The sequence below is a fragment of the Embiotoca jacksoni genome, unplaced genomic scaffold (genome assembly GCF_022577435.1).
Source record: "Embiotoca jacksoni isolate LCO1_2020_lvr unplaced genomic scaffold, fEmbJac1.0.p SCAF_2, whole genome shotgun sequence".
NCBI lineage: Eukaryota > Metazoa > Chordata > Actinopteri > Embiotocidae > Embiotoca > Embiotoca jacksoni.
In genome coordinates this window covers 1,683,203-1,710,029 of record NW_027185340.1, presented here as the reverse complement: position 1 = coordinate 1,710,029, position 26,827 = coordinate 1,683,203, and the positions used below count along the sequence as shown (strand labels likewise).

Sequence of the window (26,827 nt, the reverse complement as noted above, 5' to 3'; positions counted from 1 at the left end):
AGCTATATATATATATATATATATATACTATAGCATGCCATCCAAATTATGAAAAAAGTCATACTACGGTATAGCAAAAAAAATAAATACTTTTGGGTCACTTGTTGGCCGCCATGCCACGGGCACACCGATCGACGACAACAAATTCTTTTGATAACTTTGAATCCCAAACATGTTAAGAGTGCACAGAATCAATTTCAAGTCGGTCGGACAAAATCTGTAAGAGGAGGTAATTAAAATACAACACCTGTGAATCGCCAAAAATGGCGACTAAATTCAACATGGCGGACTTCCTGTTGAGTTGACATAATGGCGCTTTGGAACTTTTGTGTACAACTTGGTGTGATCCACATTTGGCCACGCCCACTCGCGACCTCACTAAAGTACAAACTTTTTTTGCGTGAACCAACTTTCACGAGGTTTTGAATATGATAAAGCCTCTAAATGCAGTTGTTTTCAGAGAATAATAATAACGCAGAATAATAATTCCTTGAAGAACAGCAGGGCCCTAATAATTCATTTAACTATAAAGATATATACTCATCAGAGGTTAGGTTAGGCTAGGTAGTTACTTTATTAATCCCCGAGGGGAATTTTTTTTTATTTTTTATTATTATTATTATTTTTTTTTTTATTTTTTTTTTACCTCAATTTATAGTGAAATAAAAGCAACTCAAGTCTCATGCATCAACAAATGTTTTCCCGCCTTGCTGTAACATAATGAGACTATTCATAGATGTCACGATTCTGCCTTTTAGTTTGTTATCGTTGAAAAGGCCAGGCTCACTTGGACTATTCCGCCACACCCCCTCGGAGTGGTACGTCCCGTCGCTCCGGTGTGAGCCTGCTACCTGCAGGGCAGCTCTCCTCGAAGGTGGAGGTGGAAGTCGTGAATGTGTCTTACTGCGTCCATTGACCCGTAAGTAAGACTTCACACCGTTACGGTCACTCTTATGGTGGTATATTTTAATCATGTCACTGAAGTAGAGTACTTGAGTAAATGTACTTTCTATACCACTGTATTTATCCTCCAGCTGAGTTTCTCATTAATGCACCAGCTCATATTGCCCAGCAGGTGGCGATGTAGCCAAACCTTATAGGTGTGATAAGACTCACTGTATGGATCTGTTCTTAATGGCATAAATACTCAATTTATTTAGCGGAGTTTGAATTTTCTTTTCTTAAATCAGGATGGAAAACAAACAAGCTTATAATAAACACCTGCTCAATAATTTAACTGCTGTCATTTCATTCAAACGAAGTGTTTTCATCACATGTTGTTATTGATGTGCAGTGAGTGACAGTTTGGCAGTAAAATCCTGAATGTAATTTCTGTTTTTGGGATAAAACACAGACTGAATTTTGCCTGCCAACAGGGCGCTCGGTAACATCGTGTAACTGGGGCAGCCTTGATTAGCTGCTGATCACAGGGGGGGGATTGTAAATGTTAGTATGTAGGTCACCGCATCGGAGAAGAACAACACTTTTGGCTCGATGCTGCATATTTACAAAAGCAGGAACTGAACGATGCTTCCATACAGTTCTTCATCTTTGATGTTAAATCAAAGGGTTTCAGGAAAACGGAGCATCACCGACTTATTTTGCCAAACTATTCCACCTCCACATGAAGACTATTAATTTAGATTGTTTGATTAATTAAATCCCCCCATGGCAAACAGCTCTGTTTTATTCATTATTCATTCCATAATGATTTTAATGCTAATTTGCCGAGTTTTTTTTTTTTTTTTTTTCTCCCATTAATGAATGCATTCGAGGTATCACCGTCTTCTGGCCGCTGCAGCAGGAAGAGCAGCTTTCAGCATCCTCTCTGAACATCATCCACAAACTAAGGCATTCGGGTTTTCTCCAGTTTCACGTGTAGAGCCATGACATGCGTGTCCCTGTTTTACCCTCTCAATAAATGAGCAGGATAATAATGTGGAGCTGATCTGCTGACAGGCAGGCGGCTCCAGCTGTTCCCATAATTCGACAGGTATTACGCTTTGGCCCTCAGCAGCCTGCCTCAGCAGACCGGCACTTAATTAGGCAAGGATTAAGGCCAAACTGCCTCATTTACGTGAATTGTATCCTAAGTACAAACTGGCTGGCCCTTTTTCCTTCAGGGGCCATCTGGGTTAAATTTTAAAAACGCAGAGGTTGCTGAAATGAAGATGCTGCAGGCCTCTTGCTCTCCAGATCTCTCAACAATGAGGACTCTCGCCCCCTCCTGCTGAGGGGTGCTGTTTTTTTGAGTTCATGCTTTTAACCCCTCAAATCCAGGGAGACGAAGATGAAACGGCTTGATTTACATTTAATTCAGATTATGTAAATACTCTGGTCTTGTCCCAAACCAAACATGAGGCACAATGAGAGCTGCCTGCAGCACCCAGCAAAGATGGCCTCTTATTGTCATTTAAATGTGGTGAATTAAACATATCTTTCATACATGGTCTGGGCATTTAATTGAACTCCTGATTAGATCTAATATGTTCTTTCTACAAATACTCATAACCGCTCATTATTTTCAGTTGGCAACCTCCACACACTGTTCTGGTGTTTGCTCTTGATCTTGAACGGAGGGCGACTGAGCATGGCATCTGCCTCTGCCGCTGCTGTTTAATAGCATTATAGGGGTGTATCAGCTCGGTTATCAGTAAGTGCGCGGTCGGAGGCGAATCCCCAGCGGGCGTGTGCACGTGCACCGAGCGTGCGCCACTCTGCCAATCCCTCCCCAGGGCACCGGCTATCTCCGGTGCGTCCGGAGGCACCAGGACGTCTCCTCCATTAGTCTCCGCTGGCATTAGTATGCATGGAGGTCTATTCATGGCAGTGGGCCTATTACTGTATGTGCAGGTCTATGTGAATTTGCTTATTGTTATCAATATTTAATGGTGATCCAGTCCATTTGCAGTGCTGAGGCTACAAGGCTGCATGCTGGGAAGCTGGAGGAGTGCTGCCACTCTGGTATTGTTTAGCCGGCATGTGATGTTTTTGCTGCATGGGCGAAATATTCACGTCCTTTTTCTAAAGCAGCAATACTGTAGTGAATAGAGACTCCTTTAGTTCTGAATGTTTAAGATTATCAGATAAATGTGAATGAATGACTCTTTTCAAAGTGTATTAGAGATACATTACACCGCCAGAGCTAAAATAACAACATGCAGCACAGCAGCAGTTAAATATACTTTCCCTTTGAGATGTTGTGGACTAGAAGGATTAAGTATCATGAAATATTGCAGGACCTGTATCAAAGTAAATAGTTCCTCCAAGCCTGATGTCTGTGTCGTCTGCATCTCAACATATAATAAATCTGAACAAAACACTTTAACACAGATTTGAACCAATTTGTGGACAAAATTTTAGAAATACATCTTTTGTGTGCGTAGAGGTAGTCTTAAGTCTTCAACTCATAAAACAGGAAGTGAAAACAAAAGTATTGCATTTTATATTTTGTTGAGTATATTTTATTCGTCTTATTCTGTAAATCTGAAAGTTGCTGAAAAGTAAACGACACGTGGATCGTGTGTTTCCGCCTCAGAAAGTGTAGAGTTAAAGATTCGTACGAGTATTTTATTTTGTGCCTGAAGTACTGTACGGTATTTCATAAGACACGAACAAATATAAAACAATAAGTTGTTGTCTTGTGTTTCCAGCCCCCGTAAATCATCTGTCGACCTCTTGTGGTCTTTGGTGACCGTGTTGACCTCCAGTCGGGGAGCCGCTTCGCTGTCGAGTCAACAAACTCACTATTTCCTCCTGTTTGATGGTAAACAGCAGGTTGTGAATTTGAGGTTTGAGAAATGGATTAATCAAATGTATTTTGTTGAAGTTGTTGTGACTATAAAATAAGTTATTCATTTACTCTGCTGTCGCTCCTGTTCTTTTGTTCAAAATAAGAGATAAAAGCTGCCTTCTTTGCTGCTATTCCATTTTCTTTGTTCATAACAGTTGAGTATTTGAAAGCAAAACTGTCTTGATGTTTGTTTGTAATTAATAATTGATCAGTATTGATTACAATGAGGGTGGAAGTGTTCTTCTGATCTCTGTGTGAGTACAAATTATTTTTAAATGATTTCATTACGTGCCACCGATATGGCTCCTTGAAGGTGCGTCTGAACTAAAGTGCTAAAGACCTTTTCTCTTCAGCATGCTTACACCGGGGATCTTCTTCACAATGTGCCGATCTGTGCAAAGACATATTGATTGTCAGACAGGATCTGAGCATTGATTTTTTTTTTTACCCAGGGGCGTGTCCACAGGAATTCTTATTAACTGTACTAACTAACAAATACACATTTTGTTATTATTGAATTATATTACATTTTTTACACTAAAATGCACCTTTCATTTATCCAAGCTGTGCTCTGTAAATACCAAAAACCATAATCAGTGTGCTCTTGACATTGGCTTGCATTGCAGTGTCGACCCCCATGCCCCCCTCCCCTCCTCCACTCCCTGTGCACTGACCAGCATTACTGATTGCTCTTGTATCATTGTAGGCACAGTTGTGTTGATTTATTGGCTCTGCAGCGTGCTTGATCCCCCTCATTAGCTCCTTCATTACGCCGTCGATCATTTCATGGCGGACCATATTGTACGCTGCGTTTTATTGGGCTGCCTCTCCCAGCACATTTTTGTGGTCGGTGCTTATTGTGATAGATTCCTTTCTTTGTTGCATCAAATTGATGTTTTTTTTTATTCACTTTGCTGCCAGAAAAAAAGCAAAAACAGCTCAAACACAAGAAACTTTTTCTGTCATTAAGTCACAGGATATTTATAAATCAGAGTTAGGATGAATCGGACTATTAAACTGTTTTGTGAGGCGCATTCTTCACACACTCTGTTTTTGCTCATTCAGGTTAAAGTGATGAGTCCATTCTGTGTATAAAATGGTGAAACTGATCCAAAATAATTTCCTATAGTCTAAAATGAAAGATTTAAATGTCCTACTTTATCGGATCAGACACCCAAAACTCTCAAATTTAAGTTTGCAATGATGCAAAACAGAAAAAAACAGGAGATCCTCATAATTGAAGCAAAATTATAATTGCAAATGTAACAAAAGTCCTGCTCTCTGTTTGCAGTTTCATGATGGGCTGTGGACTGGAGGTTGAGAAGCAGCGGTTGGGACCAAAGAGTTGCATTTTCGATTCCTTAGCAAGGCTGAAGTACCCTTGAGCAAGGCACATAACCCATCAGCTGGCGGGTAAGTGTGTGTTTTTTCGCTTCTCACAGATAGAGGTTAAATGCAGAGGTCAGATTCCTGTGTGTAAACATACTGTATATAACTCTGACGGATAAAATGGTTCTTCTGCAATAAAAAAATGCAGATTTATGTAGATATTTAAAAGAATGATTTGGAATGACTTCTAAATAATTACCTTGTTATGTACGAAGCAGTTGACTCATTGTAATGCATGAAGAGAGCAGCTCTACTGAAAATGACCTTGCAGGTTGTACTAGGTGAGAATTAGAGGAATACACGATGCAAAGCAGCCATTTTCTACTGTCACTCTGTATTATATCAATCAAGACACACTCTGCTCTTTTATTTTCCACTGAAATGTATTTTATTGATTGAATAAATCTTTTTCTTTTCATCAATAATCATAAAGAGCCAGAAGAACCGGCCTCTTTCTAGACACGCTCCCCTCCACAGTCTGTGATTGTGTTACTGCTTTTTTTATATTCATTGTGATCCATTAAAAAAAAAAAATAGTCAATTTTTGTCAGAGCCGGCGTATCTTCTAGTTTCTGCAGCAGTGACTCAGTCGGTCACACTTTAATGGGATTTCCATAAATCTACTAAATGGGTTTAAAAACAGCTTTGCCCTGATGTGAATTTCACAAATCCTTATGTGGACTTTGAAAATATGTGCCAGCACGCAATTTGACAGTATTACTTTTCTTTCAGCGAGCTCCTGCACGGTCTCGCACCCATTTTTTTCTCTCCAGCAGTTAAGTTGAGGCTGAGCTTGATGAAGTTAATGGGATTACAGAAGAGGCGGCTCACCCAGGATTTAACTATCCAATGTTTAAGAGCAGCAGCGAGCTAATGAGGTTACTTCTCATCACACATGAAGAGGAGCTTGATGACTCTGGTTTATCAGATGACACCAGGGACCGTGAGGTCACCGCTTTTAGTGGCGATATTATGCTTCTCGTGCTCATAAACAGAACTATCGAGGTGAAACGAGGATCATGTCTGTCTGGCAGCCCTCAGCTCTTTTGTGCCAGCTGATGACAGATCTGTGAATCCTACCAGCGAGCTGAGAGAGTGACAGTCATGATTTCTTGTTTTTCACTTTTTACATCATCGGTTTTTTTTTTGTTGTTTTTTTTTTAAAGTCTGGATGTTTTTCTTAAGGTAACACCTAGATTAATGCAGGCAACTGATAAGAAACCCCAAAGCTTTTGTTATAAAAACCAAAATTATATTGGATGCATCGAAAAATATACACGTGTACTTTGTTTTGATAATATTTTTGATGAGCAGGTGACCTGCAGCAGCAGGATCAGCAAGTACTATTCAATAGTTGATGGTACTAACAACTTACTTGGCTCAAGTGATCAATGACTATCGACTGTTTTGTTTTGCCTGCAGATATTTTGAAGGCAGCCGGTTCCTCAAAGACGTCGTGTTTACCCACGACGGGTTTATCATCCGGCCGGCAGTCGCTGCAAACGCACCGTGAGTGTTGGACATAAATACATCACGGCATACCAGCTTTACAAAGTCAGCAACCACCCCTGTATACGTTTAGGCTTTAGGCTATACTAACAGTTATCTGTTGTGTTGATAATGACAATGTGACGAGGGCGCTGTTGCTTTGAGCGCAAACTGTAATTAGTTCATTTACTTAGAAAATTGACGAGCAACTGCGTGCTGTCATGCAGAAACTACTAATCTACTGCTACTAATCCTGATGTAGTTCATTTTTCTGCGCTCCATAGTTGCTACAATATGCCTTAATTGCACAGGGTGACATGTACAGTCATTATAATGATTATGTAGATTATTTTTTGTTAATCTCTCAAAACCTGTCCTCCTGCAATGAATATTAATATTAATCTGTGGCTGAAAATGGGCCAAACAAATTTCCTCTGCATTCGTTTACATATGGTGCGCCACCTCGGCGGAGCGTTGGCACCGCGGCAGGAGAAACTGTTGAATAAAAAAAAATGCTAATGTTATCTAAAACTTGAATGAGCTCCAGATGCTTTAGAAGCAGTGAATATTGAGTTATTCAAAACATTTTTAACAGGGTAAAAATGATTTCCCAAAGCACTGTTTTAAGATTGCAGAGGAAACAATGAGATGCTTTAAACCTTCCTGTTTGAGTTAAAACTAGTCTCGTTGTTCCACAATAATGATTACCCTTTTAAAGAAAGACACTATACAGTATTTGACATGTTTTATGAGGATCACGAACATATGAGGGTTCAGGATGAGAATTGAGACACATGGTTTGTTTTTCGGTCTTTTTGTGACGTTAGTGGGGAATAATAAAAACACTAAAACTAGCTGTGTGATTTTTCTACACGTATAATATACATTCTGCCAAATAGAGCTTTTTATAAATAGAGAGCAACACGGACACAAATGTGGGCACGTGGAAAAATATATTTAATCGCAGTGTTTACACAGTTAACCCTTTTAAAACTTCAGAGATCTGATCCCCAAATAATGATGGATAGTTTAGGGCTCTGGTATCTCTGCCTCGCCCCACACAGCCACGAAGATTGCAGCGATGTGGTGATTGTTGCTGCTGATTTGCAGACCTGCAGCTGCTCGCTTTCACGCCAGCGAATGAATTAATCAAGACAACAAAGACAAGATAATCACTGTTTTAACATTTCCCCATTAAATGAAGAGATGGCTAATTACTGTTTGCGCTTTCTGACAGGCTTTCAGGAATTTTTAAATTGCTTTCAAGTCAGATGTCATCTTTGACTGGTTGCAGGAAGATATCTTATTCCAACCGTAGTCTGATGTCAACATCTACTTTTCTGTTACGATGCTCATGAGAAATACAAAAACCCACAGTTTTAGTTTTTATGCACTGTGACGACAACGATAAAACAAGATCCCCACATAAATACTGTGTTGAGACGTTTGATATGTTATTCACCACACTGAAGATTACATTAATTTATTTTTAAACCTAGTAGCAGTCTCTCGTTTCAGATACAATGACCCAGTTGCTCTGCATAGTTCAAAGAATAGTTTTAAGAAGGACAGTTTTTTCTGTAGCAAAAAAGTCAATTAAAAACTGCTATTATATAAAGAAATAATCCCTGTGGAGGCTGTTCATGGTGTATTCTGTTGGTTATACAGATACTGGGTTGTTGGGGCCAATATTGGTATGATAATACAATGATCAATATATCGACAGAAATGTGGTCATCAAACACTTCTGATAAAGATATCTAATGGAGGCAGAATATTTTAATGTTTACCGATCAACTTTATTGTCCAATCTGAAATTAGCACTTTAATAGTGAATTTTACTCGGATTGTGATAATTAACGAAGATGAAAAAAAAACAACAACACACAATTAGAACAATTTCACCTTTTTTTTCTGCATCATATTCTGTAAAAAAAGAATACAATTTGTTTTCCATATTTTGGTAAACTAATCATTTAAATAATTGTTAAACACTTAAATTGTGATCATTCGTAACAAAAGATCTGACGGCTGCCAGCTGATACTGAAAATGATGACTTTTGTTTTTCTTAAACAGGTGTTAACTACATTTTTTTGTTGTTTTCGTTTTTACTTATCTAGACAAATAGTTATTTTTGACTAATAATGGTCTTAAAGTTCTTCTAATGTTATGGTTTGTTCAACATGAAGACGATGCCTTTAATAGTGGGCTCCTGTCAGCAACAGTTCCTGTCTGTTATCCCGACGCTCTGTCGACTGGCTCTGTGCAAACATGCAGCTCCGGTAGATCTAAGCCTGACAGATATTGATCGCTGCAGACATGCTGTGATATTTTCACTCTTTTATTACATTTATGTCTCATTGCAAACAAACTTAATGCCTTTCTATGGTGGGTCAGATCTAAAATTGCACTCGTCCGCTCTCCTCTGGCCGGTGAAGTAATAAAGGGGGAATTAAGGCAATTTCTAACCTCAATCCTTCCATCCACCTCGTAAGCCAGCCCTTGTAATGACTGGCCGCTCGGTGAACCGAGCTGACTGTCGTTACATAAAGGAGGAAAATGTGGTAAGAAAAGACAAAAGTAACCTCCTTTTGCATGTAAACAACTTTTTTCTTCTCCTGCATTTCTGTATTTACTCTCGTGATCCATTTCTGATCCGTTCAGAGCTTCCTGATTGGCTGGTCGCTGAACAGTTTTTCTCAACCGTGTGGCGCTTGCAGCACGAGCAGAAAGCGAAAGACCCAATAATCAAAAAGAAAAATGGTTTCCACATCACTGCGTCCAAGTTGGTGGCTTTCCAAACTTCACGAGACAAACAGAACAACAAAATGCTTTTATAGTCCATGTGGTCTCCTTATATCACAGGATTTTCATTATATTTGTGGGCAGCTGTTGCTCAGATCATAAGGTCGGTGGTTCAATCCCTGGTTTCTCATGCCAAAGTGTCCTTGGGCAAGACTCTGAATCACAAGTTGCTCCCGATGGCAGGTGAGCGCCTTGCATGGACAGGCATTATGAGTTTCAGAATAGCAGCTTTGAATTTAGTCATTAGTCGGGGAAGTCTTCCTCAGTATAATGAAGATCGTGATATGATGGAAAACCGAACGGTTCAACTGAACTGAGACTGTTTTCATCTGTAAACTTGGGCTGCATATGGCAGGTTAAGACTGGAGGTGGTCAAGAGACATATTCAAGTTATTTTTGCAACAATAGCAGCAGAGGATCTTCAATCCAACTGAAAGAGGCTTTGTGCAAATCTCAGCTCTTAAAGATAGTTTGGGTCAAAGTGGTTCATTCAAACTATAGAACACATAAGACCTTTGCTTATTTGTATGGTGTGTTAACCATCGAATACAAAGGATGGTACACGAGCTCCAAGTCTCAGACACCGGCCTCCGGAGGAAAACGTGGCCGTCGGCGAGCGAGGCAGCGCGTCCACAATGAGGGAAACTGTCCTCGGCGAACAGCGCAGGAAGAGATTACGTAGAAACTGACAATTTCACATCTCTTTGAAATAAATTCAGAGAAGGGAGGAAAGGTTGAGGGCGACGTTTGCAGCTGAATAACCTCCGTTGAAAACATTCCCTTTCTTCTGTGCTGCGTGTTGTGTATTCTCAGAGTGCAGGCAACTCACAAACAAGGTTGGATAACGAGGTTGGTGGTGGTTCTGGTCGGGGGGGGAGGAGGGGGGAGGGGGGGTCCAACTTTTGCACTTAGAAACAAAGAGCGACTCTGTCTGAAATTCTTGGCAGATTACAGTCATTAGCTTGTATAATGTCGTCTTCTGGCTATTATGTAAGGCGAAGGTGCTTTTCTAAAATGTTCATATAAAATATTATTACCATTCAAATGATTATTTCTTTTCTGGAAAAATACAGCCCTGTCTTTGATATGCTAACAAGCAGGCAGCACAGCTCTGGCACCGTTGGACCAGATGTCCACCAGTCGCTCTGCTCTGTGCAATTTTGAATGATTTGATATTCATGGCCTGCTGATTTGAAAACTGCCTGAAGCCAAATGTCTTGTCTTGGACGGATATGAATTTAGATCCTTTCATATCTATCAGCTTGTTTATGCAGCAATCAGTGTCAATCATGTTGTCTCTACCAGCTGCTATGACACCACAACACTGCAGTAGGAGTGGAAATGCTGTCAGCAATGGTTTTTTTTATTCGAATAAAGTCTGATTTCAGGTATTTAGAAATGAGGTCATGTGTGTTGTTAATATCTTTCAACATGCAAAAAGCTAATTCCTGAGATCTGAGGTTCAATGGGGGGTGGGGTAGGGGTGTGGGGGGGGCATGATTGGCCATTTTAAATGAGCCAGCAGTAACCGTTCTGAGTTCACTGTTTCAAAGTCCGTGCTTCAGTCAAATTATCACATGATTTATGATGATGGAAAAAAAAATGGCACAAAACTGCTCTTAGATCACTTCCTCTAATGAATTTGGGATCTCCTGATTTATCCTCCGCTGCCACAAGCAGATTATCTTCTTGGGCTGCAGAGTGAAATGTTAACTTCTGTTTGAGCTGCTGATATTTTGTACAAACATTCGTGTTCTCCTCTGAGTTTGATTCACTTTGATGATCTCCTGACTTAAACAGCACCGTTATCGGTTCACAATTTTAATTTGTGCTAGACATCTAAATAACTAAGGACATTCTCATCAAATATAATATATATATATAATATTGAAGCAAATTTTGGCCAAAGATGATGAACCAGCAATAAATCCCATGTTGGTAGTCATTGTGAACAGGTTAGCATTTAGCTCAATCTAGCAGATGCTTTGCCTTTTGAGGTAGACCAAAACAATTCTGAGCTCGGACAGAACCAGAACTACAAAGCATTTTTTTTGTGTTTTTCTTTTAACATAAAGCATTCACCCTCTTGCTTAAAATGAATTATATTTTCAGCGGAGCATGATACACAACACGGTAATTCAGTTATTCACACATCAGCAACTATCTAATACATCTAACCACACGTGCATCAACATTGCCCGCTCACGGGGCCGGTCTGTTACTTTCACCCGGTAAAACAACCGGTGCCGGATGAAAGAAGTCCACCGGCTCACAAACATTGTTCTCGTGGGAACCTGACACCTCAAACAGATGCTGCTCCTCCACAGAAAGTGAAACCTAATAAGATACAATATGGTCGACGCTGCACAGGTTTGTGTCCTCCAGCCAGAGCAGACAGTGAGCAGATTACTGATCAGACAGTCGAGACCTGCTGCCAGAACGTGGCTCTGAGCCACCTGTCCTCAAACACTGGAAAACAAGCTGCAGAAGCAACACTTGTTTCTCTCTTTTTGTTTTTTTTCCACGCAGTGCATTAAGCAGATTATCTGCCTCGTGCACATTGTGTTCCCATCTCATCTGTTATCAGATGAATTAAAAGGCAGTTATCACTCATCTGTCTGACATGTATGGATCTATAGGTGCTTACTAAACCTTTTATAGTGATCAAGTGCCAAATTTCATCATTATTTATAGGAAAAGTCAAAAGGAAAATGTGGGGATTTTACTGGGATGTAAAATAACGTGTTCCCTAAATGATTGTTCTATTTACGGTGTATGAATGTAAAAAAAAAAAATCAGTTCTGTAAACCTGAGATATGTTGAAGTCCTGGAGGCTTGTGTTCATTCAGCCGTGGTTATGAAATAATACTCCAGATAGCTTTAAGCGTTTCTCTCAAACTTGAGTCACATCCAGCTGCTTATCAGGATGTTTTTAGAAAGTGTAAATGTTCCTCTCTGTGTCGTATTGATTATTCTTATTGATCGATTGTTATAGATAAAAACCAAAGTCGATTGAGCTGCTCGTGAAACCTCTGTGTCCTGCAGGAATCTCTTCTTAGAGGAGTTAAGGTACCGTTACATAAGAGAGCGATATACAGCTGCTGCATCCGTCCAGTATTATGAGGACAGCGGGCGACGTTCAACTCTCAGATCTTTAACGCTGGACGCTCACACAAACAGCTTTTCATAATACATGAAGCATCTTCTTCATATCCTGTTCTCAAAAAAGAAATGAAACGAGAATAATTTATAGACTGTGGTATATTTTCTGCAACTCAGAAAATCGACATTTAAGAAGCTGCATGTTACTCAAATATAATTGAGAGCTACAACCAGCACATGGTTAGCCTAGCATAACAAAACACCCCCAATGTAGTTTATAAGACTCGAAAAAAGGGCACATAACATTTCATTAATTAATTTAGTCCATTTTATCATTGTGTAATTTGTACACAAACCAAACTGTCTTTTAAAAAAAAGGAAAGAAAGAAAGAAAGAAGAAAAAACCCAAATGATCTGAAAACTCCTGAAATCCTTTGTTGATTAAAAAGTAAATGAACACATTCTCTTCATTTTCATGCAGATTTTCACGTTCCTCTCTTAAAACACTTCCAAGACTGACTAAATATTTTGAGGCATTACCTAACTCAGCCTGTCCTGTTATCATCACTCTGTTGCCAAAATAGCTGATGCACAATGAGTCATTCATCAACGGTATTCACAGCGCCGGTGTGGGGGAAAAGGCTCTCAGCAGAGCCTCACAGAGATAAAGAACCACTCCAGCCTTTTAATTATTCTTCACAACCATTTGTCATTCCCTATAATACCCAGTCGTTCTTTATATAAACAGGTGATTCCTGAGTAGATGGCTTCGTGGCAACCACATTGTTTCTCCAGACAGGATTAATGACAACATTTGCACTTAACTGAGAGGTTAATTATGGTTGTACGGCCTCAAGTAACTGATAAAAAAAATATATTAAGTGATATTTAATACTGCTATCTCCAGCAATACAGAGATTTTGGAAACAAGAGGGATGAAAATAATGGTATTTCTTGCTTATATTACAAATCCCCACCACTCAAGTGTAAACAGAGAATAGATATTTATAGGGCTTTCTGAGATCATCCTGTTGTTGTGTGATCACTGACTTGCTTCCGTACCACTGAAGCAGAATAACTTTTACATCCAGCTGACTTCACTGTTACAGTCATCACGAGTGCATCAGTCAGGGTCGGTTTAGTGAGCAAATATTCCTTTACGAGAATGAAGTTAACAGAAGCAGATAAATCCAGGACAATATATTTATTCATATTTTTTTTTTTAATTATTTTTTTTTTTATCTCTCACAGGAGTAAAATTACAGACAAAGGATAAATCCACTGTTAAAAAAACTGCAGCTGAGACTGTGACTTCTCTGTTGTATCCATGCATTGCGAGGAGTGTGTGTCCTACGGATGTTTTGACCTTGCAGTGTGAATAGCAAAATGTGATAGCAGCCGGCCATAAATCACTGTCAAAGCGCAGACTGTTCCAGCCACATGCAGGTAATCTATTTGTCGCGGTAGAATACGGTGTGGTTTGTTCCAGGTTTTCTTGCAGCAGCAGCAGCAATAAGGAGGAAACCGTTTGTGCTGCATCTTATGTCTATGTGGTATTTCCTGGCGGTGGGGTCTTCCTCCAGAACAAACACTCTCATTTTAAACAATCCGCTGCCTTTAACTATATGCATTTAAAATGGCTGCAAACTGTTAACGTCTCTCCTGTGAAGACCTACACGATGCAGATTTCTTCTGGTCATTTCACTTGCTTGGTGTTCTGTAGCTCTACTGAAAGCTTTGTGTGCGGACGTCATCCCTCTCTGTACGTAGACTTTGATGTCTTGTCTTTCACTCTCACAATCGAGCTTCAGTTCCCAGTTATGTAACATTATGTAACTTGGTGATCAACAGCTTTGCTTGAGGATGAGTTTGGTATCTTTTTTTAGTGTTTTACGTCACTAAAAACTTTTTGTTGTTTTCTTTTGCTGTGAAGGATTATTACGACTGTTGCTTATTGATCTCAAACGGTGAGTGTTATGTTGACTGTGATGGAAATCACAGCCCTGAGAGCTCACGTTGAGACCACGAGAACGACTGCTCCCGTTTTCTAAAAGGGTCTTTCTGTCGTTCGGGGTCAGCAGCACATTAGAAGAACGTTTGCTTATGTAACGACCGTCTTACCCCACAGAAACACTCAGCGTCATCAACGGCTTAATGGATTAAAAGAGAGTGGGAGGAAGTGAGGAAAAGAAGTTTACAGAAAGAATGAGAAAGTTTTGAGTGCCGGTTTCTGGGTCAAACCAGAATCAAACGGTCTCTTTGTGAGTTACAGTTTGAAACCTAAATGTGGAGGAATACCAGCATTCAAGTGTCCAGGCCGGAGACAGATGGGCATTACAGAGATGTAAAAGATACCACACTGTTTACATCCGTCCTCAAGGGTCCCATCTCTGGACATGTTTGGGAAACAAGCAAATCAATCCGTGTCAATTAGAGCTGCGTTCAAAGTAAACCACATCCTGGGAGTCAGACGCTCACGCTGCACTCAACAGCAGGCAACGCAATTACGCTGCAAAACCTTGTGAGGGGCTCCGGGTCTGAGAGGAGGAACTGGTGCATATGAAAGGCTCTTACTGTGTTTTATCTATAGCACTCTCAGGTCCCCTCCTGAGCAGAGACTTTCCCCGAGCATGAGGGAGGGCATAGCTGCACTGTTTCCTTTCATGTAGTGAACCTGTCCCTGTCAGAGACCACAGTTTGGGATGCCACTCTACATAAAGTACACTGATCTTCAAAGCCTCTTTTCTGCTCCTTTTCTAATATCGCTGCAGCGAGGTGGGAGCAGCGAGAGCTATAACAGTCATTGATTTCTGAAGCAGAGTCTACAGTCTGTACAGTCACTCGCTCTACAGCTGTCCTCTAAAAAAGGTGAGGACGTTGCACTTTAGCAGCTGAGCCTGATTTAGACTCTGAAACGTGGGAGCATAATCACATTTGACTTGCAGTGTGAATTAGAGGCAGGTTGCAGATCCTTTTCTCGCACATTGCAATCATGATGCTATATTTGATACTTCATTTGTATGCAGACAACATGAGGCTTGCATCAGCGTATACCTCAAGGAAATGAAGATTCAGACAAACAAAGAAAGAAAGAGAGAAGAAGGCTCCCAGCTTCAGATCCATGCCTACAGACATCTGCTGTTTAATTCTTTATTGTATATTTTAAAAGGGAATAAGCTCGAAACTGAATATTGATTTGTGACCTATAATATGAAACTATTGCTATTTTTTATTACTATTCTATTACATTAGAATTGAATTGCATTGATTGCTTTAGGGTGGTGTTTACGTGGTTATTGTTTATTTATAGAGCGCATATCATCGCTGAAGGCAATTCAAGGAGATTCACATCATGGAGAATAAACAATTTAGAGGAAAAAGAGCCTGAAAGAGTGCAACAAAAACAAAAAACACAAATATGTCCTCTGGAGCAGAGCTCAGAATTGGGATTTTATTGTTTTGGTGCATAATGATGTCAAAATTTCAAAGCTGTTTCATCATGGATGGATGTTTAAAAACTGTTTGCTGTTAGAAGCAGTTCGTTTCAAAAACAGCATATTTTTTCCAAAGTTGCTTTTATGTTTCTGATTGTTCTTTGTTCATTTTTTGTTTTGTTTTGAATCCAATTCTGTTAAATCTGAAATGCAATTGTTGAGCAATGATGTCATCTTTTGGTTGGATGCTTGCGGCTTTTGTGTTTTTTTGCACTTTGCGGTCCCCTGTTTTGTCCCCGTTTCTGTGGCAACATGATTTAGAAAATAGCTCCCCTCTCTAACGGCCCGCTGCTGTCGCAAGTTCTCCAGGCCCACTCTTGATGCGTGACTCATTCATCGCTCATTATCATCCCACTCTCATTTCATCCCACCCAGGCGCCCCTGCTTGGATATCTGACGGTTGTGTGGGGGCGGGGTGCGGGCTACTATAAAGCTCTTGTACGCACGCTGCGATTGGCCGGTGGAATCCATTTAATCTGCTGTGACTACTACAGGAACCGCCCCCATACTCCTCCCCCTCTCTCTCTCCGTCCGCCCCGGCAGCATCCAAACACAACAGTGTGCTGTCTCTGTTCCAGGGAGAATATCAGCTCTGCACAGGGAGGAGAGGATTAGCGCAACCACTCAGCTCATCTGCATATACGTTCCCAGAGAACCACATGAGCACCCAAGGCTGTACCTCTTTTGTATAAAACCTGGCACTCCTGTCACTGAGGCTCCACTTGATCTATTCTCACTGCTGTGAGAAGATTTTAGAGGGACCTGAGTGGCTGGGTTTTTTTTTGTATCTCTTTTTGGACTCTTTTGAATGGTTTTCAGACTTTTTTTTTTTTTTTTTTTAAATCATTTAAATTTGCAGTTTCTTGTCTGCAATGTCTCTATTTAATCGGGACAATGCAAGTAATATGGTTTGATATATACTTGCTCTGAACATCAAGGAGTTTACCCTTCATTTTTTTGGGACTTTTCCACTGGGTTTGTTTCTTCATCCGGTTTGGGAGGCTGCAGCTCCAGAATGCCATCTAGAGATTCCTACGAGGTTCACAAGGAAGAGAAGCCTCTGGTGCAAAAGGCCAAGCGAGAGGCCAATCAGGAGGATATTCTGGCCGCCGCTCTGGGGATGAGGATGGGGCCACAAAAACCTTCAGCCACTTTCTGGCAGCCACTGAAACTATTCGCCTATTCGCAGCTCACCTCATTGGTTCGCAGAGCGACACTGAAGGAGAGCGACCGGACACCCAAATCTGAGAAAGTCCACAACTTTAAGGTGAGACTGAGTCGACTGAATGATCACTTGTCAGCTGTTGCGTCTTCAAAACGTTTGCTTAATTTCATCATGTGTGGCCAGAGGGCTGCTTCTCTTGCTTCCCCTGGTGGGAGATGGAAGGGGGGAGGGAGGTGGGTTGTTAATGAGTGGGAGAGAGGATGAAAAACAGGGCTGTTTTTGGTCTGTCCAGTGAGCCTCTATCAAAAGAAAATCTGTTGGGTGGTCTGTGGACCACTGGTGTTGGTTTGAGCACCAGATGGAGAGATTAGGCCGAGAAAACAGTGGAGGAGTGTTGGCTGTTGGCTCACTCTCCTCGTTGAGTTAATGGGATGGAGAGCAGTGAGAGAAATATTACCATCAAGGCTTTTAAACTGCTGATGCTCGCTGGGCTCCTTCTGCTGCTTTGTTCTCTTGTTTTACTGAAGGTTGCATTTCAACCTTTAGGTGTGTATGAAGCTTCTGCAACCAAGGGGGAGTGGACAATTTGTGTGAAATCAAAGGAAAGCCAATATATTGACATATTTACAGACAAAATATATCATGAAGTACAACAAAACTGTGCCACTGAAATAGGTCTTGTATTTCAACCTTTCCAATCTAAGCACTTTGAAAGTTAAATTAATTAGGACATGTTAGATTGTAGTCATTACATTTTACAAACATGGAAAAATGCCTCCAGAAATGTCAGATGACATCCCATCCAGGTGGTCGGGAACACCGCTGATGTCAACTTTTCAGTTGACCTCTGATTCATATTTCATAACACGATGCCCTACACAGCGTTGAGCACGCCATGAAGCAGCAACACACTATATAATGGCTTTTCCTTCTGCAGCTGCTATTGACTCACTGCAGGAACACTGGGAGAGTTGTGGTTTGCTCGTGCTCCCAGGGGCCTCTCTGATTGGCTGGGCTGTTGTTACCTGCTGGAGAGTGTGTGGAGGGGGTCTCTCTTTCCTACACCAGCAAGGTGGCCTGTGTTTCCATAGAAAAAGGTCCCCTGACAACACGCACCTTCTCTGTGACGATGTGTCACAGCCTATTGTGCCATGATGGCAAAATCATCTGCTGCTCAAAGTCACAGCTGCACCCACCTCAGTGTTGTCAGTTTGAGGCTCTGCTTAAACAACAATCCTCCTCCACACACATGCTAGTCCTCCTCCACTGTGTCATTTAAATAGGCAGCACCAAAGGGCCTCCTGACAGGCTGGAAGAAGGGGAAGGGGTGTCCATGGGGTAAATAGCTGCAACCTCCCACTGTTCTCTCCCTCTGTTGTCATTGCTCTCCATCACTAATATCTGTCACCGTCCTCCTCTCTGTTGCAGGTGCACACCTTTCGAGGGCCTCACTGGTGCGAGCACTGTGCCAGCTTCATGTGGGGACTGATGGCTCAGGGCGTCAAATGTGCAGGTTTGTTTCTCGACATTAACGCAGCCTTATCTACACGGATCCCTTTACATCACACTCTGGGTCCACTGATGGTGTGCAAAGTGAGCATTACTGTATATGTTTTGGCTACTTGGCTTTTGGTACATCTGGATGTGGATTATGGAGTTTTAATCTCAAATCTCAACAGTAGATTGAGGATTAAGGTTGTGTAACAGAAGGAAAGGATGGCTCTGTGGGGGTTATGTAGCGGGTATGATAAATAGCGGGAATATAAATGTTATTTCTGACCTACTTCTTTCTCCACAGAGTTTGTGAATGAGCTTCAAACATGCAGAAGAACGAGTTTTCAGAGCTGTCTATGCTGACCGATAATATTTATTTCTATTTTCTATTTCTATCTGTCTAGCTATTTAGCTCAGGGCTCAGCTCTTCACATCCGGTCACCATTATCACAATAACAAAGGCTTTCTGTGTTTCCAATTTGATGACCTTAATGGATGAACATTTGTCACTTTATCGGCCTGAGAAAACACAGTGGGCCAAATACAGTATCACGCAGCTCACAAAAATAATGTGGTTTAAAGCTCAGTTGTTATTATTCTCATGGAGGCATTTTGTGATTATTTGCTCCATAGTGTGAGCAGACTTTACTCGCTGACAATCTGTAATAATTTTCAGACTTTGTGAATCTTCTTCTGCTTTGCGTGACAGGTGTAAACTATTCCCTCCTGTTATTGTAAGGGAAATAATTTCTTGTATATTGACTGACTTGCCTGTCAAATACTGACTAGATTTTTCGATTGCACAGTCCTTCTGGTAAGAGTTCGTCTCCCATCCCAGAGTAGTACTTTAATATAGTCGGATGTGTGTCTTTGATGTTTTATTGACGAAACAAAGTGTGTCACACAAATCTGTGGGAGCTCCGATATCAATTATTCATGTCTTGATTTTAAAAGCTGACAGCCATCGAGATAAAGGCACATATGTTTGAAGCCGGTCTTTATCAGCGTATACATCTACTGCCATTCCTTCAGACTCGACCACAGCTACCAGAATCTAGGGCAGCAAAGTCTCACATGATGCTCACATTTGCATACCAAAAACTGTTCTCCCACCCCCTTTTCTTTTTGTATGTGTGAACTGGTTTTGGCCGAGCGCCAGGAAGCCAGCCTCTGCTTGTGCTTGTTGTGCCACATTTCCTCGTCAGAGTACGCCCCCCCAGCCTCATCCCATCATGCCCATGAAGGAAAACAAAGCTGGCATGTCTCTTTAATGAGGAGCAGAGCTGGGAGTTGTGGGGAGGGAGCTCTATTTCCTCACACATTAAAATTCAGCCGGCTTCAACCAGAGAGCTAGGTCAAACCCCTATTTAAGTTACTTAGTAGAATAAAAAGGCCTCTCACAAACAGTGGTAGTGCTTTTTGTTTTCCCCTCCAGTCAGAAACAGACCGGTTTCAGCTGGTACCTCTGCCCGTTAGACATATTGATAATGTGCTGATTAGAAATTTGCAACCTTCCTCTCAAATCTGAGCTGCAGCTTCCTCACCGTAGCAACGGAGCTGACGGTGCAGTGAGGAGCATCAGCTTGGCTCCTGATGTCCCTAGGGCTCTGCACCTTCACCGACACCACCCCCAACCCCTCCACCTGGGACCCAGGGTCATCAGTGTGCTCACATGGACAACAGGAGCTCAGCAGCCTTGTGTCTGATGACAGGCCCTCCTCTATTATACTGCCTGTCTCATGTCCTTAAGAGAATCATCTCTTAAGGTAATTACATTTCTGCATCAATGCATATACATTCACGCAGTGTGAATTTCTCCAGGGACCCATATTAATCAAAATATAGTCAGAGGTCCTTCTAGAAACAGAGTCTCAGCTTTCAGAAGTAGCTTTTTATTTAACATCTAAAAAGAAGCGAATCTTTTGAAGGATCAAATTTATATATTTTTTTATGTTTTTGGGATCAAACACCACGTGGTGTTTTAAAAACAAAAAACAACAACCTTGAAGGACTTGGAGAATGCTCAGAAAGATCTAAGAGCTTGAAAGAGCTGCCCCATTTTAGTCTGGGAAAGTAGGTCTTCTGTAGCCCACAGCGCCTCAATCGCTGCTTCCGCAGCCATTGTGTGTGAGCTCGGATTTGGAAAATGAATGGAGCGCGCAGCAGCGTTGGCCGTCGCTCCTCCAGGCCACAGCGTTCTCACTGTTCCTCTAATTCCCTACATGCATCTGTGTTACAAAGCAGAGCTGCAGTATCTCTCTCTGCATCTGCTCTCCACGGGCACCTCTGCTCCCGACAAGGTGAATCCTGCCCTCCAACAGCTGTGCCTCAGGCCCCCCCATCCACTGTGACTGAAGGGAAAACGCTATGCGGGGTACTTACACTAACATCGTGACTAATGTGCCCATTAAACACCCAGTGAGGTGCTACTTCTGTCTGAAAGTGGAGGGAAAAAATGTAAACAATGGAATTTCCTCGCATATCAAATTCTTTTGTCGTTTGAAGTAGGAATATTTTAAATGGAAAACAGTTTTTCTGTGGTCGATCCTCCTGTTTTTCTTCTTCATTCATGTTAATTTCATGATTTGGTACGTTTTCAGTAAATAAGTGGTCTTCTATAGAGGTGACTTTGGATCTGCAGCGCTCAAGGTGACTCCAATGCCATGTGCGGTAGAGGGAAAGAGCTCTCCAGTGGTCTTGTGGCATTTCAGGGGCAGGTATTGATCGAGGGGGGATTAACACTCCTCTACCAGCCAAAACACACACGTGAACCCAGCGAACCAGATCAAAATGAACCTGGTGTTGAATGGTGTGTGTGTGTGTGTGTGTGTGTGTGTGTGTGTGTGTGTGTGTGTGTGTGTGTGTGTGTGTGTGTGTGTGTGTGGTAGCTCTCAATTCAAACACAAATTGAACTGCAAATATGAGCATCACAGTCCACCACCCTTTCCTTTCATTATAGCTTATTAAAGCCGACATGTCTGAGCTAAAATCGTGTGTGTGTGTGTGTGTGTGTGTGTGTGTGTGTGTGTGTGTCTCTCTCTCTCTCTCTCTCTTTAGACTGTGGTTTAAATGTCCACAAACAATGTTCAGCTCTGGTGCCCAACGACTGCAAGCCGGACCTGAGACACATCCGTAAAGTCTACAGCTGTGACCTGACGACCCTGGTGAACGCTTACAACACGGCCCGCCCCATGGTGGTGGACATGTGCATACGAGAGATCGAGTCCAGAGGTCAGTCTGACATGTTAGTGAGCATGCGTGAAAAATGTGTGTGTGTGTGTGTGTGTGTGTGTGTGTGTGTGTGTGTGTGTGTGTGTGTGTGTGTGTGTGTGTGTGTGTGTGTGTGTGTGCGCGTGCGCTTTGTGTGTGTGCATTATGTTCGTCTCAAATGTATACTGTAGCTTGAAATAAGAATAATGTTCCCAATTATAAATGCAGGGCCTGCTGTTTATTTTAAGTCCCCATTCATTTGATTTTAAATCCACAGCTGTAATACTGCCCTGTGATTGGTCGACATTAATTCCATTCACTTGGAGCATTTCCATCAAAGCATTTCAGTAGAAAAAAAAGCTGCAGACTGCAAAGGACGAATAATGGAGGCAATGAACGGCCATAATTATTTTAATTAAATCATTTGAATGTTATTTCACTGAAGACATTTACTAATTATCCAAGGAGAACCAGTAAAGTTTATGAAATTATGTATTTTTAAAAACCGATTACTTGAACATCAGTCATTTTTAACATTTTTAGTTCATATTACCCAAAAGAAAATATTTAATCTCGACCTATTTGAAAACTAAGTTCAAGGATCCTGTTTGCCTTATTTGTACTTGGGAAAACAAATCCTCTTTAATTTTAATTGTAAACAATCTGTAATATGTACTTCTCAGGTGCTGAAAGTGTGATTCAATTACTGGCTGAGTTCATGTTTTTTGTGTGACTGAGAAGAGTGATGAGATTGCTGGTAATTGTAATGTGTAATGAGGAATACATTACTCTGTTTCCTGCTGCCTTAGTTGATTGCGTTTCAGTTAAATCATTCAGCTATGTAGGAAACTCGTTGCTCCCTCATTGTCTGCCCTCTAATACGTGTCTGTAGCTAAGTTTGATTTATGTCTTTATTATTTTTCCCAGTGATGCAGAAAACTATTTGCATCTGCCCATGTTGTTCCATTGTGTGACATTGTGGACATTTCATCCATAATTTCTTATGCATATTTAAGAGTGTTTATTAGCATTTTCTAGATTACCCATGGCGATGTGTGCATGCAGATTTTTCTACATTACTCCTGACAGCGCCTCAGTGTCTGAAAGGTTGTTTACTTCATGTTTGCGCCTTTAGGATTGAAGTCGGAGGGCCTCTACAGAATATCTGGATTCAGCGATTCAGTGGAAGAAGTCAAGACGGGGTTTGATAAAGGTGTGTCTCCCATGTTTTATAGATCGCTGTCAAAGCACAACATGACACTAGACATTATGTGCTTGCAGAACACTTCAGATTAATGAGAAAGTGACATATTTGTGAGGGATAAGTGTCCATCTGGGAGTGCAGACCCTGTCCTGAAACGTCCCTCTCCAGCCGGGTTTCACTGTGTGGACAGACAGGGGGGGGACCTCAGGGGTTACAAACCACGGATTTACTCTGACTGCATTAAACATAGCTGGGGGGAAAAAAGCCCCTCTCCTGTGTTGGGATTCAGTAGTGGACTTAGTGAGAATAAACCTGTCTTGGCCCAGTGCAGTGTGAATTTTAACTGTAAGAAAAACCCTGCAGCAGTGGGCTAAACTCTTAGCCAGATCCGCATGTGGGAGATCATCCATGACAGAGTGTCATTCCAGCTCACAGCACTGTGATGTTCTGTCTGCCAGCACAAGTAGGCCATGGCCTGCTCTGAGAAGCATGCATAACTGAGGGAAAGTCAGAATAGAACAGGCCAGGCGGATGATAGCAGCTACTTTGCAGAAATATAGAGCTCGATTCGACATTTTTCTCCACCACTTGTAACACAGTCTATTTATTCCTCAATTCACTCTGTGATGTGCAAGAGCTGCTCGTGAGCCATTTTTACAGTGAAAGTTTCTTCCTCTCGTCTCCTTTTATTCCATCACACATCTACACAGATGGTGAGAAGACAGACATCTCGGTGAACGCCTATGAAGACATCAATATCATCACGGGTGCGCTGAAACTGTACCTCAGGGATTTGCCTGTTCCCGTCATCTCATACGACGCTTACCCTCAGTTCATCGAGGCTGCAAGTACGTCACCACCACAGAAACACACCTGGATCCGTGTGTGCAGGATTCTGCTAGTTAACACTGTCACCATCAAGTTTTCTTCATGTGGTCATAACGTTACAAACAAGACCTGCATTTATTAAACCAATTATTTTTCTGTTTTAGAAAAAAAAAAAAAAAATCTATTCTTTTTTTTTTTTTTTTTTGCAGAAAATGTTTACAGGGTGAACTCAGTTCAGTAACTCTTCAACCAGCGTGTTATTTCTGCATAGACCTGTTTCCTGGCAGACATTTGACTTGTTAGAGCAGGTAAAGTGCAGATGTATTATTGATGGCTCGCTTCCATTAAGTGTCCCAGTGAACCATGACAGTGAGGGTGAGAGGGAGACAGCCATCATTATTACACCTGTGCATTCCCTACCCGGAAGAAAATATAACACCGGATCACTTTAAAAATTCAAATTTATACTTTGCATTAAATATTTGACATTGACTTAATATATGTCCTGCTGCCAGTTTATATTGTATCCAAAATCTAAAATAGGTTCAACCCTGAACATAAATTAAACAATTTTATTTAAATGAACTCAACAAAACGAAACGACAGCGCTTTTTAACTTTTTTCGTTGACAATGACAAGTCGTAATGTTTTCAGTGGAAGAGATCTCATATAATGTCATTCCAGAGTTTTTATATGAATTTATTCTGTTTTTGAGACTGTAGTTTGTGCAGCTGTATACTGGACTGCAGTCTAATGACTTTTAAAACTCAACACTGCTGAATGAATATTAAACTAAAATGATGTTTGCCAGAGAAACAACTGTCCAGTCCACAGCACAGATAAAGTGCTCATTTGCATCAGCTCCAAACAGCAGGGCCTCCTCAGATTTCCTCCGAGACAGAAGGCTTTTATTACACCACACAAGTAACTTCATGGATTCATTGGAAAGTGTAGGTTGGCCACAATAACAGCATCCTCCTCTCCGTTTCCCAGAACTCACAGACTCAGAGAAGAAGCTGGAAGCTTTCCACGAGGCTCTCGCTCTGCTGCCGCCTTCACACAGTGAAACGCTCAAGTACCTCATGGCCCACTTAAAAAGGTAAGTAATCCAGGCAAGTTTAAGGGGACAGTATTCAAATTAGTAAGAGGGGGCCACCTTCACTTTATTCTGCATCTTAACAGAAACATATGTTTATAATAGAGTACATTATATTAAATTATTATCTGTACTTTTGGCTATAATGTAATATTCAATCCCTCTCCCACTAATTCTCATGCAGTCATTAAAAGTCTGCCAGGGTGTGTGTGTGTGTGTGTGTGTGTGTGTGTGTGTGTGTGTGTGTGTGTGTGTGTGTTTGTGTGTATTTCACTAACTCTATTACATATTGCAGGGTGACACAGAATGAGAAATTCAACCTGATGAATGCAGAAAACCTTGCCATCGTTTTCGGGCCCACCCTCATGCGTGCTCCCAACCTGGACGCCATAACAGCACTGAATGACATCCGCTACCAGAGACAGGTGGTGGAGGTGCTCATTAAAAACGAAGAGGTGCTCTTCTGAACACAGATCAGGACATTTATAGAAACCGCTTTCTAATCCTCCTTTTGTGTAAAGAATGACTGTTTGTTTTACACTGATTGGTACATTTTGTTAGATGCCTTGCGTATGGATTAGTGCTGACCTAACATCTCGTCCTGCCCCGTACTGGGTGTGGATGATGAACCTTACACTTGTACATATCTTATGTCTCCCCATTTTTGTCGGGGGATTTTCAGAAGCTGAAAGACGGGCATGCATGGTGCCGGGTCTCTGTTGCTTTGTAGTCGTAACCCAGCATGTGTTGAGATCGTGTAGCGCTGATGTGATTTTTGCTTTTCGTCTCTTCTCTAGTTGTTACTGTCCACATTCCCAGCTGCCGGCTGTGCAGTTATTTCTGTGAAACTTTGTAGAGCTGGATGCAAAAATAAGCTACTAATTTTTTTCCAGGGTAATTTTTATGATGCTGTATTTTTTTATCTCCTGAAATGTTTTTACGTCACCTACAGTTCTTAGTTGTATGAGCCTTTCTTCTTATTGTGTACACACTGGTGCATTTGCTTGACCTTAACATTTCTATTGTGTTAAAAACAGCATTATTTGTGAATTACATTTTTTTTACTGTAATGTTTTTGTACACAACTTGTGCATGATCACTTTAATTTATTAAACCGTACTCAGAAATTAGGTGCTTCATGAGTCATCTGAATTTCCTAAATAAAAGTCTCGATTACATTTGTGGTTAAAGTAATATCTGTTTTTTGTTTGGCTTCTCGAGGGCAGCAGGAAAGAGTTTTAAACACTTAAGTTGATATGGATATATCCAACAGATACAGGGCAGCTCTTATATTAGCTTTCTTGGTTTCTGCCCTCAAAGGCAGAACGACAAGAAACTCTTTTTTTATTTTTTATTTTTTTTAATACTCCACCAGCTACTCTCTAACTTTGAGTTTATCCAGTGAACATCTGCCTGTGACATCTGGAAACAACGCTTTTAAAGGAGAGAGTGTGAACCAAAACACTGAAGTTGTGTGCTGGCAAAGCACAGGTGAGAGGACAGATGCTAAAAAGCTCTGTGGAGCTGAGGGGGGTGAGTGAGGTGATAACTAGTTGGGTTTGTATCTATAAGCTGTCCTTGTCATATTACAAATAGTCTTTTAATTCATTGCTAATCAAAAGATCCCCCCCAGACAGGTTTTAAGATGATATAAAAATACTTTGAGTATCAGTTGTGTCTGATAAGATTTAATTAATTATATTTTGAACACACTTAAAATAATGTGTACTCCTTTGACTTGTTAAAAAATGCCTCATT

At 41.1% G+C, this 26,827-nt stretch overlaps 1 protein-coding gene across 2 annotated transcripts; it reads left to right on the top strand.

Moving 5' to 3' along the window:
- The first annotated feature begins 856 nt into the window (after positions 1 to 856).
- On the top strand, positions 857 to 26,247 carry chn1 (chimerin 1). 2 transcript variants are annotated; one of them, XM_069153843.1, is made up of 11 exons: positions 857 to 919; positions 3,654 to 3,791; positions 5,085 to 5,206; positions 6,605 to 6,691; positions 16,651 to 17,339; positions 18,666 to 18,750; positions 21,789 to 21,962; positions 23,077 to 23,154; positions 23,856 to 23,993; positions 24,967 to 25,072; positions 25,365 to 26,247. In XM_069153843.1, exons 5-11 carry the CDS (start codon positions 17,088 to 17,090, stop codon positions 25,534 to 25,536), a joined length of 1,005 nt encoding a protein of 334 aa, XP_069009944.1. In that variant the 5' UTR covers positions 857 to 919; positions 3,654 to 3,791; positions 5,085 to 5,206; positions 6,605 to 6,691; positions 16,651 to 17,087; the 3' UTR covers positions 25,537 to 26,247. The 2 variants fall into 2 exon arrangements, with proteins under 2 accessions (XP_069009944.1, XP_069009943.1); XM_069153842.1 differs by lacking the exons at positions 857 to 919; positions 3,654 to 3,791; positions 5,085 to 5,206; positions 6,605 to 6,691 and having other exon boundaries at positions 16,564 to 17,339.
- The last annotated feature ends 580 nt before the right edge of the window (positions 26,248 to 26,827 follow it).